This window comes from Pseudophryne corroboree, chromosome 2, assembly GCF_028390025.1.
Source record: "Pseudophryne corroboree isolate aPseCor3 chromosome 2, aPseCor3.hap2, whole genome shotgun sequence".
NCBI classification, from domain to species: Eukaryota; Metazoa; Chordata; class Amphibia; order Anura; family Myobatrachidae; genus Pseudophryne; species Pseudophryne corroboree.
In genome coordinates this window covers 1028518051-1028533505 of record NC_086445.1, presented here as the reverse complement: position 1 = coordinate 1028533505, position 15455 = coordinate 1028518051, and the positions used below count along the sequence as shown (strand labels likewise).

General features: G+C 48.8%; 1 protein-coding gene across 1 annotated transcript in view; it reads left to right on the top strand.

The window, feature by feature from the left end:
• The window catches only part of TEX55 (testis expressed 55), a 94764-nt gene extending 84122 nt beyond the window's left edge, over positions 1-10642 (top strand). The window contains exon 6 of the mRNA XM_063956772.1: positions 8850-10642. Within this exon, the coding sequence (XP_063812842.1) occupies positions 8850-8885 (36 nt within the window). The 3' untranslated portion in view covers positions 8886-10642. The remainder of the gene's footprint in view (positions 1-8849) is intronic.
• Positions 10643-15455: the final 4813 nt, after the last annotated feature.

The window sequence follows — 15455 nt, the reverse complement described above, 5'->3', positions numbered from 1 at the left end:
TAGCACCCACTCTGCACTCTGCACTTGCATAGCACCCACTCTGCACTCTGCACTTGCATAGCACCCACTCTGCACTCTGCACTTGCATAGCACCCACTCTGCACTCTGCACTTGCATAGCACCCACTCTGCACTTGCATAGCACCCACTCTGCACTCCGCACTTGCATAGCACCCACTCTGCACTTGCATAGCACCCACTCTGCACTCCGCACTTGCATAGCACCCACTCTGCACCTACATAGTACTTATATAGCTCTACAACTACAGCTTTGAACCCACCATGTCCCTCTATTTGCACAGGTGTAAGCTGGCCATGTTTACAAGGGAGCAGTTACTACAGGCTGAGGGGTGGAACTGGGCAGAGTGAGGATGTTCCTAGCAAAGTACTGATCCCCCTCTCACAGAACAGAGGACAAACAAGATCTTATTAGGAGGCGTTAAAGTGTGTAGTGTGTACACACGGTGAGATTTTTGCTTGCGATTTTTGACTATATAGTCAAAATCGCAAGGAAAGTTAGTGCAGATCGCAAGGTGAAAGTCACCTTGCGATCCCGATGCGATACGGATGCGCGGTCCTGCGAGGTCGGTATCTCAAGCCTAGATAGCCTGTGCAGGCAAGTCAGTTTTGACTATCTAGTATAAAAGTATAGTTAAAATTGACACTTAGCCAAAATCGCACATAGCCACTATCGCGAGCACTGTCATCTATGCTTGCGATACCGACCTAGTCCCTATCGCATAGTCAGAATCGGGCATAGCTGAAATCTCACCGTGTGTACGCACCTTTAGATTACTGTAGATAGATAAAGCGGCGGGGATGCAGTGAGGCTGCATCTCCCTGTGTAATGTATGTGAGGATCTTCCGTCCTGGCCAAAGTGCCAGCTCCCTGCACTAACAGCAAGTCTGGCAGCACTGCGATCACGGACAGTGTGGGCTTCCTAGTCACCTGGTTACTGTTGTCACCTCTCGGTGCGATTGTGAGCCTCTAAAACAACAATTACTTATACTGGACGAGATTGCGTATCCTCCTGAAGTAACGTGTAGTAATATCTGCTCTCCATTATTATATGCCTGTGAGCTGTCAGTCTTGCTCTGGCCGGCCGGCTCATGTTTGGCAAACCTGCGCAACGGAGTTCCCTGCTTATATTATTACTAGGTGTTGTGCCCAGCATCACCATGGTTTTGTTTCCCTCTCCCCCCACTTACCGTCTTCCTCCCCATCCCGGTCTCTCTACCCCTCTCTCATCCCTGTCTCTCTGCTCCTCTCTCATCCCTGTCTCTCTGCTCCTCTCTCATCCCTGTCTCTCTGCTCCTCTCTCATCCCTGTCTCTCTGCTCCTCTCTCATCCCTGTCTCTCTGCTCCTCTCTCATCCCTGTCTCTCTGCTCCTCTCTCATCCCTGTCTCTCTGCTCCTCTCTCATCCCTGTCTCTCTGCTCCTCTCTCATCCCTGTCTCTCTGCCCCTCTCTCATCCTGGTCTCTCTGCCCCTCTCTCATCCCTGTCTCTCTCATCCCTGTCTCTCTGCCCCTCTCTCATCCCTGTCTCTCTGCCCCTCTCTCATCCCTGTCTCTCTCATCCCTGTCTCTCTGCCCCTCTCTCATCCCTGTCTCTCTGCCCCTCTCTCATCCCTGTCTCTCTGCCCCTCTCTCATCCCTGTCTCTCTGCCCCTCTCTCATCCCTGTCTCTCTGCCCCTCTCTCATCCCTGTCTCTCTGCCCCTCTCTCATCCCGGTCTCTCTGCCCCTCTCTCATCCCGGTCTCTCTGCCCCTCTCTCATCCCGGTCTCTCTGCCCCTCTCTCATCCCGGTCTCTCTGCCCCTCTCTCATCCCGGTCTCTCTGCCCCTCTCTCATCCCGGTCTCTCTGCCCTTCTCCTCTCTCATCCCGGTCTCTCTGCTCTTCTCCTCTCTCATCCCGGTCTCTCTGCTCTGCCCCTCTCTCATCCCGGTCTCTCTGCTCTGCCCCTCTCTCATCCCGGTCTCTCTGCTCTGCCCCTCTCTCATCCCGGTCTCTCTGCCCCTCTCTCATCCCGGTCTCTCTGCCCTTCTCCTCTCTCATCCCGGTCTCTCTGCCCTTCTCCTCTCTCATCCCGGTCTCTCTGCCCTTCTCCTCTCTCATCCCGGTCTCTCTGCCCTTCTCCTCTCTCATCCCGGTCTCTCTGCCCTTCTCCTCTCTCATCCCGGTCTCTCTGCCCTTCTCCTCTCTCATCCCGGTCTCTCTGCCCTTCTCCTCTCTCATCCCGGTCTCTCTGCCCTTCTCCTCTCTCATCCCGGTCTCTCTGCCCTTCTCCTCTCTCATCCCGGTCTCTCGTCCCTGTCTTTCTCCCCCTTCCACCCCATGTTTCAGATGTGGATGGTGGTGCTGTTCCTTCCTTGGAAGCAGCAGTGATAGCGCTGTATGGTAATGCAACCGGGGGCGTCTATTACACGCAGACAGAGATCCCTGGTCTCTTCCCTTCCTTTCCCCTAAATGCAGACGACTCACCTCCATTTTCATAAACTGAGGTCGTCTCCACCTTTTTTCTGCCCCCAAATAGCAGCAGATTTGTGAGCAGACTGTGAGTCACTCAGTCTGATGCTGGACTGCGTTCTGTGTTCGCACATGCGCAGAGCGGATCCTGCGCCGAGTACCAATAATCGGTACTTTGCACATCAGGAAGCAACTGCAACCACATGTGACTAACCCCCATTCATGTAACATGTTGGCTGTTTAGATCTTTGGCGTTTGTGGTGGAGGTTCTAGATTTACCATTGCAGCTGTGTAATATTCTGTACAGCGGCCGTGACTCATTCCTTCTACCGGCCACTTCCATTTCTTGGCCTTTTCCTTTCCACCATGGTTATGGGTGTTACGGTTCCTTCGCCACGGAAACCGCCCCCTCCCCATTTATCCGGGCTTGGGACCGGCTATGAGAGTCACATAGGCTAGGTTAGGCAGACGTCAGACAGGTGTCACAGACAGGTTCTTGCACAGTCAGTGGCAGGCAGCAGGCAATGTTCCTAGTCACAGGGTCAGTAACCGGCAGCCACGCAGGTAACAATAGAGGATCCTATACGTGGCACTGATAGCTGGGGAGAAGCAGGGGTATGAAGCCACAGCACAGGTGTAAGTGGGTAGAGGATGAGGTTACCACAGTCAGCACCACCTCTGGTAAGAGTGAGGTACTGCACCAATTAGAAGCCTGGCACAGCTGCTCTTCTCCACGTCAGCTTGTCGACTGCCCACTTGCTAATATTCCCTCTTCTACCTCATTCTCTTAGGTATGCCTGCCCCTCTCACACCTCTGCGGGCTGTTACTGCCCCCGGGCACCGCCACTTCTTGTGCTTATGTTGCTAGTCTTGCAGCTTCTCGTGTATCTGGATCATAGGAGACCATTGCCCTCTGTAGATGTTTCCATAAGTCCCGGAAGTCAGTTGGAGTGAGCACGTCTTGGGATATGAAGTCTTAGAGCGTCTGTATGCCTCATAACTGCCCCAGTATCCGCAGGGCTGGTCAGATCTGCTGCTGCTGCTTTGCATAGCATTGACTTTAAAAGGTGTTTTTCAGTCAGGGGCAAATAAGTGCATCTTGTGCCCTCTTGCAGCCCAGGTGGGGAAAGCACTGGATGAGGCAGACCACTGCAGCTGATGCCATTCCCCAGTTATAACCCTGTCGCTTTAGCATTAGTGAGTAGCAATGTTCTCTCACTAGCCTGGTGATGGGACGGTGTGGAAATACTGGGCCTAATTCAGACCTGATCGTAGCCATGCAAAATTTTGCATGGCTACAATCAGACACCCTGACATGCGGGGGAGCGCCGAGCAAATGGCTAGTACGCACAGCACCGATCAGGTCTGATTTAGCCCCCACTGTGCATTGCTGAACCAACTCCCCAAACAGCCTAGGTGCCTGTAACTGGATGTACAAGTGACCAGGTGCTGCAGGTGACCAGGTGATCTAGGTGAAAGATATCACAGGTGGCCTAAGTTACTGTTCTTGTTCTGTACTTCCTGGGTCACCGACAGAAGAACACTGGTTGTGTAGGAAGAGTATCGGTAGCAGGAAGAGTTTGGTCTCAGTATAGGTCTCTGGTGAGACGTCACCTCAAGCTCTGAGAGGCCCAGTCTCCAAAAACACGTAAAAAAAGAGGAGACATTTTGAGAAACGCTAGTAGGATGGTGGATAGACTATGCAACATTACTTATCAAGAAAGACTTGAGGTGGGTACACACCTATACAATCGTCGGTGCCAGTCTCCTCATATTGGGAGAACAAGCGTTGATTGTACAGTATATGTGTGTACTCATTGCCAATAAACGCCTTGGCAACTTTCGGGGGAGGGAGGTTGTCTCTTATGTGTTGCACAGCCGACCTCCCGAAACCAATAGAGGAGCCACTACCCCACCGCTGCCCCCGCCTCACAGGGGGTCACAGCTGGAAACGCACACTGCCCGGCTGATCAGGAGCGTTTACCCAATCAGCTGGGGATCGAACATGTGCGTACCAGGATTAAAGGAGCGGAACATCTGCAAGTGAAGGATGGAACTGTCATCTATAGTCTTTCCTGGCCACCAAAGTCTGCGAATAAATTCCAGGCAGAACATTCTACAGCCAAAATTCTACACTCCACACACTGTAAACATTTCCAATAATTTTCCATTAAAGCGCACGCGTGTACTTACAGATGTGTCCTCATACGTCCAGCCTCAATATACCATGCAGCGGGAGATGCAAGTGAGCCGCCAAGTCCCGTGTAACTCTGCTAGCGTTGGGCATCTTTTTTTGCTGTAAATGCGTTTTCGTCGGAACGCGATACGACTAGGACACACCAGGAGACTGTGCTTATTTGATATGTGACACTTGTATATTGTGTGTGTCTGAGTCTGTCTACAGAGCACAACAGAACTTGCATTGTAAAATAGCTGCAGGCGTTACATTGTAGCACTTCGGATACAGATTCAGAGACTCGGTCGCACACAGATATAGAAGTGTCATATCAAATGAATCAGCGCAGTCTCCTCGTGCGTCCTACAGTAGCTACTGTACATCGCTTTGCAACTAAGACGCATTTTCAGCAAAAAAGGGCGCCTGATGGTAGGAGAGTCTCACAGAACCTGGTGTGCCGAGACGGCAGTGACGTATGAGCACACATCTGTACAAGCAGTGCCTGTAGGGGCTACACGCACAGCAGATACGCATTTGATAAAGACAGCCCACACATCCCTTTATTTGTATGATTCATGTACGCCAGGAATTAGCATAGACAGTCAAAGGTTTCATTTAATGAAAGAGGCTAAGAGGCAGTAGGTTATACATTGGTGAGGTGTGTACACTTTTACACAGCGCGCCTCTTCGGATGTTACTGTAGGTGTGCATGGAAATGGACATCGGCCCAAAACCAAGGGGATGCGTTATGTTAAGTGGACATGCATCCAGTCAACATGCATTAAGCCGACATGTCAACAGTCTGTGACATGTGCAGCACTTCTGGAGCACCCGCGCCCACCGTCGGTTCTAGTAAGTATTTCTCTCCTAATTGCTAACCCTCTCCCTAGCGCCCAACTCTAATCATCCTCTGCAGCTTATCGCTTACCTTCCCGGAGGTGGCTAACCCGAACTGTCGGCATTCTGAGAACGTCTACGTGGTGCCTATTGCCATGTTGAATCATGTCAACATTCTAGTGTCGGCCATCTATCCTGATACCAACCAAGGCATTTTGCGCTTCCCACTTAATTCACAATGGTTCTTAATTCTTTTTGTCATTTTGTTTTATAGTTGCCAAACTTCCAGCCGTGCCCTTACTTTAAAACTGCCTTCCCCCTTACTCCTGAAATGCTCCTTCCTCACCCACAGGGGCTGCTCCATGCATCCGTTGCTCCCAGGTTTTCATGGTTCATCCCACAGCGGCCACAGGCAAAAACCAGTTTTCCACATACAAGTTCCCGCACACATTTTAGCGCCTTCGGATCTATAGTGAGTGCATGCACACTCCTGGTATATGGCAGAGATATCTCGCTGCCTTCCCTGCGCCATCTTATATGAGCAATAATTAGCAGTTTAATGCTAATTACATCCTGGGAACCTGACCATAAGGTTATTGCTTTCTAGTTTTCCTTTAAACTCCAGTATTCCGCTAAACTCCTGTTTATCTTTCTGATTAAAGGACTTATTTTCATTTCAAAGCCTCTTTCCTGCTCGCTGTGTCGGAATCCTTGGGTCTCAGCCATATGCCAGAAATTGCAGGAATAAATCCCCAGCCGCAGCGCTGAGCAGCCATTTGTGCCCCAGTAGCGTAAAGCGTGTATTACCAGCCGTATTCCTTAATGTAGATGTGTTTTCTGCAGATCCCTCGTAATGTCCTTGTGGCAAAATATTGAGGTTGTTTAATGCAGTAAAAACAATGTAGAGCTTATTAAATGTGTTCGACTTTATTTATAGTCCCAGTAGCTGCTGTGATATTTGCATTAGGGGTACACGGAATAAGACTGAGATAGCAATAACCGTACTTTCATTAGGGCCGACACAAAGGCGCCCAGGCAGTTCCAGCAGTCTAAATATTAACTGAAAAATCTACATAATTTTGTTGCTCCAGAAGCCACCCACGGAGACACATTGTACAGATCTTATATTGTGAGTGTGCGTCGCTGTTTATTTTATCATAGCGCTGGGCGCCCATACTGATGCCTTATTGTTTCATGATCTGGTTGGCAATAATAGACTTGCTGCAAGAGGCCTAATTACAGCAGAGCAATGCAGCCATTTAGGTGGGAGTATGTGGGGGGGGTTACTAATGCCTGGCTTTCTGGGGATTGAGGCGATAACGGTCTGGGATCTCGGAAGTACAGAAGGGATATTGTGCCGCATTACGAGATCATTTTAACTAACATTGGAAGGGTACAATATGTCGGTAATGTTTCAGAGTTGAAATCTCATTAAGGCGCCGGTGTGCTGTGTAACGCCAAATTATGGAGTGGGCTTCCTAGGGAAATAACAGAGGGGAGGCTGGTACAGACTGGTTACTGTTTAGCGTGTGCAGGATAGGAATGATGCCAGCTCCCTCTATTTTGTAGCATCCCTTTCTCATTTTATTGGCATCTAGATGACTAAATCGTTTAGGTTGCACATAACAGACATTTGCATTGGGCCACTAGCTGTTGAGGGGCTACATACATCTGCATTTTCTCTTGCACCCGCATAAGGCCCAAATTGCTATTGTAACAGGGTCGCAGAAATTAGGACACACGATAGGCAGGTTCACGGTGAAGCAGTGTCTTTTAATTGCAGCAGACACTGCACTATAACATACACACACAGAAATCCTGGACAAACAGGCATAGTAATTAGACATACACGTGTGAATAAATGTCTCGGCACTATAGGTGCTAGTATACAGTCTGCTGGCAGAATGCAGCCACAATCTGTTGTGCTTCCTGGCACAGCTAGTTCAGAAAGTCCCTGGCACTATTGAGACTCCAACCTACTTGCTGGCTGCTATTCGGCGTCAGTGCTCAGAGTACTAGGCAGGTGAGGATTTTAAACCCTTCCTGTCCTTCAGTGATGATTTCTAGCTGCAACCCTGAAATCCCGGAATTCCATACCTCTGCTGCTGAAAACGTCACAGGACTTGCTTAAGTCTCCCTTGGAGTGAGCTGATCCCACGGGAATGTGGAAAATTCAGGTGAGAGGCGACCCCTCTCACCACATTATGTATTGGGATTATTTCAGTTTGTAGCTTTATCGCCAGCATCCTACCACATAGTGTAGCCGCTAGTATATAGTAGTTCTGCAAATTGCCTCATTGAGCTCGGTTTCCATATTGTGGCCAAGCACCTACTGGGAATCACAGTCAAAATAAAGATAGAAATGCAGTTCCCAGGACTATCTGTACAGGTCCCGGGACTGACTATACAGCTCCCAGGACCACTTATTAGGTTCCCAGGACCTAAATATAGTTCCCAGGACCATCTCTGCATTTCCTGGGACCAGCTATACCAGTGATGTGCAACAGTTGGGCCTCAGGCCACCAGCGGGCAATTCACCTGTCCCCAGCTTCTTCTGGCTGTAAAATTTCTCTGCTTTATGTCTCCCCAAATTTCTCAATATTATTAAATAAGAGTTGGGTCTGAGATGGGAGTGACCATGGGGGGGGGGGGCAGTAATGGACATGTGGGATCTGGGGGCATTATGGGTGTGGGGTCAGCATTTTGTGACCAGTGACATGTACTGTAGGGGCATGTGAAGGCATTTTGTGCCAAGTGGATGTCTATGGGCATGGGAAAGGTCAGAGGACACATGATGAGTGAGTGGCTGTTGTGGATATCATTGTACTTCTCAGTGTAGAAGATATCTCATAGGGAGAGAGAGACCAGCACCTCTGCGCCTGTACTGTTGCTCTGATGTGAAACGCGTCATGCACTCATGTCAAACGCGTCAGCAGCAGTTCTGTGGCGTCCGGCTTCAGTTTATCTGTCAGCAGCTGATCCTCCATCTCTTCTGCATGTCTTGCTGAGTATTGTTACATCCATATCGCTAGTACTATATGTATGTTTGCACCTTTCATCGCTAGTTCGGTTTATCAGCTGCTTTTCCTAGGTTTGGTTTAACCTTTTTAACATGTATTACAGTATGTGTTTGGTGAGCAGCGGTGGGCGATAGCCTGGTGACCCTTTCTGTTTGTCCATTCTTCTGCAATGAGCAGTTATGTATAATGAGGCGTGAAATGCCTCTTTCCAGCTTTGTTTGCGATGTGCTGCGCACTTTGATAATATCTTTGCAGTTATATGTTGAGTCTGTAGGCCACTGGGTGGTAAACTTGCAGACTCCAATACCTACTGTCACAATCTAACCGATGGTCTTATCCGCTCCCAGGTCCAGTCCATGATCAACGGCAAGAAGGAGGAGTGATGTTGCCGCGGAGTCTCGCTGTCTCCAAGGGTCGATCGTGTAACAATTCATCTGTTATTGGATAGCGCTGCTGCTGATTCCACACTGGTGTTTATTGATGGGTGTCGCAAGTGTGATGCTATAATACAAGAATTCATTTCAGTATCTTAAAACTTAATGCAAGGTTTACTGACCCTACAACAAAACCCGCTTCACTGAGACAAAATGCTCCTCATCCAGCCTTAACCATCATCGTGTTGCAATAACCTGGAATAAATGACTTCATTAAAGTGGATCTGGCACCTACACAGAGTGGAAGCAGGAATATTCAGGGCCAGATTAGTATATCGTAGAATGTTGCGTATGATGTCACTAGGAAACAATACTCCAGACTCATGAGTTTAAATCAGGCCTCATGAATATAAAACAGGCCTCATGAATAATAGTCATACCTCATGAATATAAGTCAGGCCTCATGAATAATAGTCATACCTCATGAATAATAGTCAGGCCTCATGAATAATAGTCAGGCCTCATGAATAATAGTCAGGCCTCATGAATAATAGTCATGCCTCATGAATATAAGTCAGGCCTCATGAATAATAGTCAGGCCTCATGAATAATAGTCATGCCTCATGAATATAAGTCAGGCCTCATGAATAATAGTCATACCTCAAGAATATAAGTCAGGCCTCATGAATAATAGTCATACCTCATGAATAATAGTCCGGCCTCATGAATATAAGTCAGGCGCCATGAATTAGCCTGGGGTGAATGTAAATCAGTGCCTCAGTGAGATCAGTTTCTTGCAGATGGATATATTGCATGCTCACAGTCCTAGTAAAATGGCTGCCCCCGTTGTGTGTATTTGATGGTTCCACTTTAATAGCCAGTGCGCATTACACTATTGCAGCCCGTCCGGTAACAGCTGTAATCCGTCTACTGCATATTATACTATGAATAATCTAATATTCGCAGCTGTACCAAACTCTGGTCCCTCTTGATGTTTTGGAAACTTTTGGTCACATGATACCAGCATTACCTGATAAAATCAGGATGTTTTAGGCCTCTCTGAACATGACCTCTGACCTCAGGCCATGCTTCCGTTACACTGGGAAAAAAACTGGGCTTCCTGCAGTAATCCCAATTTTTGCCCAGGTATTTTGACTCCAATAAGATCGGAACAGAACATTGGCGGGGCTTAATTGTCCCCATTTAAGTTTTTTAAATGCTGAGCGATATGGGACATGACGGAAAGCAGGCTTTAACAACCTGCAACTCTCCTCCTGCTGTGGGACTAGAAGTGTCAGCATTACCCGCCATCCGGAGGAGTGCATGTTACTGGATTGCGTGTTTCGGCTGTAGTTTCCCCTGCATGGGCCTGGAAGAGAGAGGCTGTCTCCATGCAGCACCTGCAGAGCTTCTGCTACCTCTGTAATCATGTATAATGTATACTGATTTCTCCTCACACCATGTACCCTCGTACAGCGTGTTTAATCATGTAATCATGTGTTGCGCTAATTGTCTTCTGGATCAGCTTGCTATGCAAACGAGGCTTCTGATTGTGCGGGGTCTGGATTGGCAGCTTATTAGCACACAGATATAGGTAGTAGGACGCGGCAAGGAGAGCGATCGCAGAGGTATAACTGCGCAGCTCATTACTGTGCCGGGATGTCATCATCTCAGTGCACAAGATACAGACACATACAACTATTATTTACCTTCAATAAACCTGTTATTTACAATGCTGATAAACAATAAAGTCTAATTTAATTAAAGTGAGATTTCATATTTGTGAAGGTTTTTTTTTTTTTTTTTAAAGCCCGAGTTAATTTTTATTTGTCTATACGAGAGTAACACAGCCCCTCAGTCATGCCCCTTTATATGCCACACAGCCCACTCAATATGCCCGTTTATAGGCCACACAGCCTCCTCTGTCATGTCCTTTATATGCCACACAGCCTCCTCTGTCATGTCCTTCATAGGTCACACAGCCTCCTCTGTCATGTCCTTTATAGGCCACACAGCCTTCTCTGTCATGTCCTTTATAGGCCACACAGCCCCTCAGTCATGTCCTTTATATGCCACACAGCCTCCTCTGTCATGTACTTTATATGCCACACAGCCTCCTCTGTCATGTCCTTTATATGCCACACAGCCTCCTCTGTCATGTCCTTTATAGGCCACACAGCCTCCTCTGTCATGTCATTTATAGGCCACACAGCCTCCTCTGTCATGTCCTTTATAGGCCACACAGCCTCCTCTGTCATGTCCTTTATAGGCCACACAGCCTTCTCTGTCATGTCCTTTATAGGCAACACAGCCTCCTCTGTCATGTCCTTTATAGGCCACACAGCCTCCTCTGTCATGTCCTTTATATACCACACAGCCTCCTCTGTCATGTCCTTTCTAGGCCACACAGCCTCCTCTGTCATGTCCTTTCTAGGCCACACAGCCTCCTCTGTCATGTCCTTTCTAGGCCACACAGCCTCCTCTATCATGTCCTTTCTAGGCCACACAGCCTCCTCTGTCATGTCCTTTATAGGCCACCCAGCCTCCTCTGTCATGTCCTTTATATACCACACAGCCTCCTCTGTCATGTCCTTTATATACCACACAGCCTCCTCTGTCATGTCCTTTATAGGTCACACAGCCTCCTCTGTGATGTCCTTTATAGGCCACCCAGCCTCCTCTGTCATGTCCTTTATAGGCCACCCAGCCTCCTCTGTCATGTCCTTTATATGCCACACAGCCTCCTCTGTCATGTCCTTTATAGGCCACACAGCCACCTCTGTCATGTCCTTTATAGGCCACACAGCCCCTCAGTCATGTCCTTTATAGGCCACACAGCCTTCTCTGTCATGTCCTTTATAGGCCACACAGCCCCTCAGTCATGTCCTTTATATGCCACACAGCCTCCTCTGTCATGTACTTTATATGCCACACAGCCTCCTCTGTCATGTCCTTTATATGCCACACAGCCTCCTCTGTCATGTCCTTTATAGGCCACACAGCCTCCTCTGTCATGTCATTTATAGGCCACACAGCCTCCTCTGTCATGTCCTTTATAGGCCACACAGCCTCCTCTGTCATGTCCTTTATAGGCCACACAGCCTTCTCTGTCATGTCCTTTATAGGCAACACAGCCTCCTCTGTCATGTCCTTTATAGGCCACACAGCCTCCTCTGTCATGTCCTTTATATACCACACAGCCTCCTCTGTCATGTCCTTTCTAGGCCACACAGCCTCCTCTGTCATGTCCTTTCTAGGCCACACAGCCTCCTCTGTCATGTCCTTTCTAGGCCACACAGCCTCCTCTATCATGTCCTTTCTAGGCCACACAGCCTCCTCTGTCATGTCCTTTATAGGCCACCCAGCCTCCTCTGTCATGTCCTTTATATACCACACAGCCTCCTCTGTCATGTCCTTTATATACCACACAGCCTCCTCTGTCATGTCCTTTATAGGTCACACAGCCTCCTCTGTCATGTCCTTTATAGGCCACCCAGCCTCCTCTGTCATGTCCTTTATAGGCCACCCAGCCTCCTCTGTCATGTCCTTTATATGCCACACAGCCTCCTCTGTCATGTCCTTTATAGGCCACACAGCCACCTCTGTCATGTCCTTTATAGGCCACACAGCCCCTCAGTCATGTCCTTTATATGCCACACAGCCTCCTCTGTCATGTTCTTTATAGGCCACACAGCCTCCTCTGTCATGTCCTTTATATACCACACAGCCTCCTCTGTCATGTCCTTTATATGCCACACAGCCTCCTCTGTCATGTCCTTTATAGGTCACACAGCCTCCTCTGTCATGTCCTTTATATGCCACACAGCCTCCTCTGTCATGTCCTTTATAGGCAACACAGCCTCCTCTGTCATGTCCTTTATAGGTCACACAGCCTCCTCTGTCATGTCCTTTATATGCCACACAGCCTCCTCTGTCATGTCCTTTATAGGCAACACAGCCTCCTCTGTCATGTCCTTTATATGCCACACAGCCTCCTCTGTCATGTCCTTTATAGGCCACACAGCCTCCTCTGTCATGTCGTTTATATACCACACAGCCTCCTCTGTCATGTCCTTTATATGCCACACAGCCTCCTCTGTCATGTCCTTTATAGGTCACACAGCCTCTTCTGTCATGTCCTTTATAGGCCACACAGCCTCCTCTGTCATGTCCTTCATAGGTCACACAGCCCCTCAGTCATGTCCTTTATATGCCACACAGCCTCCTCTGTCATGTCCTTTATAGGCCACACAGCCTCCTCTGTCATGTCCTTTATAGGCCACACAGCCTCCTCTGTCATGTCCTTTATAGGCCACACAGCCCCTCAGTCATGTCCTTTATATACCAGCATCAGAGCCCCCTCTAAATGCTCAGAGCCCCCTCATGCCCTTATATGCCAACCCAGGACCCTCCTCATGACATTGCTTTATCTTCCCCACCAAAGTACTCTAACAAATATTCATCTATTCAGCCATGGCTGTCTCTTTCTGCCTTGCTCCTTTGAGTCTATCCATGGCCGCCCCATGCCACTGACTCCAGTCACATCCGCTGAGTACTGAGAGGAGGCTGCTGTGAGGTGCAACATAGAGGCCTGGTCCTGCAGGGATGTGGCTGCTGCAAGTGGCATAGACCTGACCACCTCTGGATTCTGGACAGAGCTGTTCGGAGGATGAAGTGCCAGGAGTCGGGCCACATATTGCCCACAGGCCACAGTTTGGCTGACTTGTGTTATAGGCAGATAACTTAAATTTACTTGCCATAATATCCCTTTAATTTAGTACACCTGTGCTTTACACAGGTTCTGTGGCTGATGAAAACCAGGTGTAATGTAGGCTTAAATTTAGCCAGCCACCGAACCTGTGTAGTTCATAGGAGTCCCAGATTAAAGGGATATGATGATAAGCCTACTATACTGTAACTGAAACAATCTGCCATTTTGGATCAATGTGTTCAAAGGTCAAGTTGGAAAACTCAATATTAATGCATGCGGCAGTACTTCCTATTGCCAGCAGGTGGACAGCATCACCGGTATATCCTGACTCTATACTGGACAGTGGGGCTTGTAGGTAATCTGGGGAAGGACTGCTATGTGTGTTATTCAGTTACTTTATATATTTGCATGAGATCCGGTCAGGATCTCGGCATTCGAAATACCGGTGCCGGCATCCAGACTAGGATCACACTCCCGGCTCCGGAATTCCGACCGCCGAATCCTGAACGAGTGTTCACCGGGATGCCGGAGAGGTAAGGGGGGGAGGTTAGGTTTAGGCTGCAGCGGGGAGGGTTAGGGTTAGGCTGCGGGGAGGGAGGTTAGGTTTAGGCTGCGGTGGGGTGGGAGGGTTAAGTTAAGGCTGCGGGGGAGGGGGGTGTTAGGTGCTTAGGGTTAGGGGGGCATTTGGGGAAAGGTAACTATTCTTACATTGCCCCAGGCGGGATTCTCACCATCGGGATGCCGTGGGTGGTATTCTGACTGCCGGCATATCAAAACCACCCCATTTGCCATATTGTATCTTTGCATGAATCTTATGTTTGTGAATAGAGGGTCTAATTCAGACCTGATCGGTACTGTGCATTTTCGCAGCCGATCAGGTCTGAAGTGCGCCGGCGCCACAGTGCGCCGGCGCATGCCAGACAGCCGATGGTCGTCTCAGCCCAGCGATCGCCTCTGCCTGATTGACAGGCAGAGGCAAGAGGGGGCGGGCCGGCGGCGTTGTGCCTCCACTTTGGGGACGCAATCCGGGCAACGCAGGCGTGCCCGGACCGTGCGGGGGGCGGGCTGTGGCGGCGGCTGCTGTGTAACGTCACACGCAGCCGATGCAACCCGGACAGCGACGAGTAGCTCCCTGGTAGGGAGCTACTCGTCAAGTACAAAAGCATCGCCGCTGTGCGATGCTTTTGTGCTTGTGTGTGTGTGTGTGTGGGGGGGGGGGGGGGGGGTAGGGCCTGACATTCGGGGCAGACTAGCCCTGTGCTGGGCATCCGCCCGCATGTCTGTGTAAATGATCATAAATGTGCAAAATCATCTAGCTCACAAATACTGATTGCTCGGTTTAATATGTATATAATTGCCTTTCCATTGCAATTCCCGGCACTGCCAGGGCTATTCGGGAGCTTTTCCGTGCAGTGTGATTCCTACACTTAGGTGTTAATGTACAGTATACAGAGAATATGAATATTTTGGTGAAAGGTGAAGGCAAAGTAGATTTATGCTAAGCCTATATATCCCGTATGTGCTGGAGCATTAATAACACTGATTACAGATCTAATTGAGAGCTATTTAGGGAAAATGAACATTTCTTAGTGTACCACTAAGCCTAATATGTTTGTTAGTATGCTGTAATGACTTCAGGAGGAGCTGAGCCTGTTATTCACTGGTCTCCGCAGTGTAATAAGCCTAATGAACCAGCCGTTATTCTGTACAGGATTAATTGGTTTCTGTGTTACCTCAATCTCAGCAGCTGCTTCTCTATTGAGATATTGAGAAAGAAGAGAATTTGTTTTTAAAGTTAAAGTGGATCGGTCACCTATACACCGTACAGAATGTGGGTGTGAATGTCGACAGATAAAACTGCTGAAGGA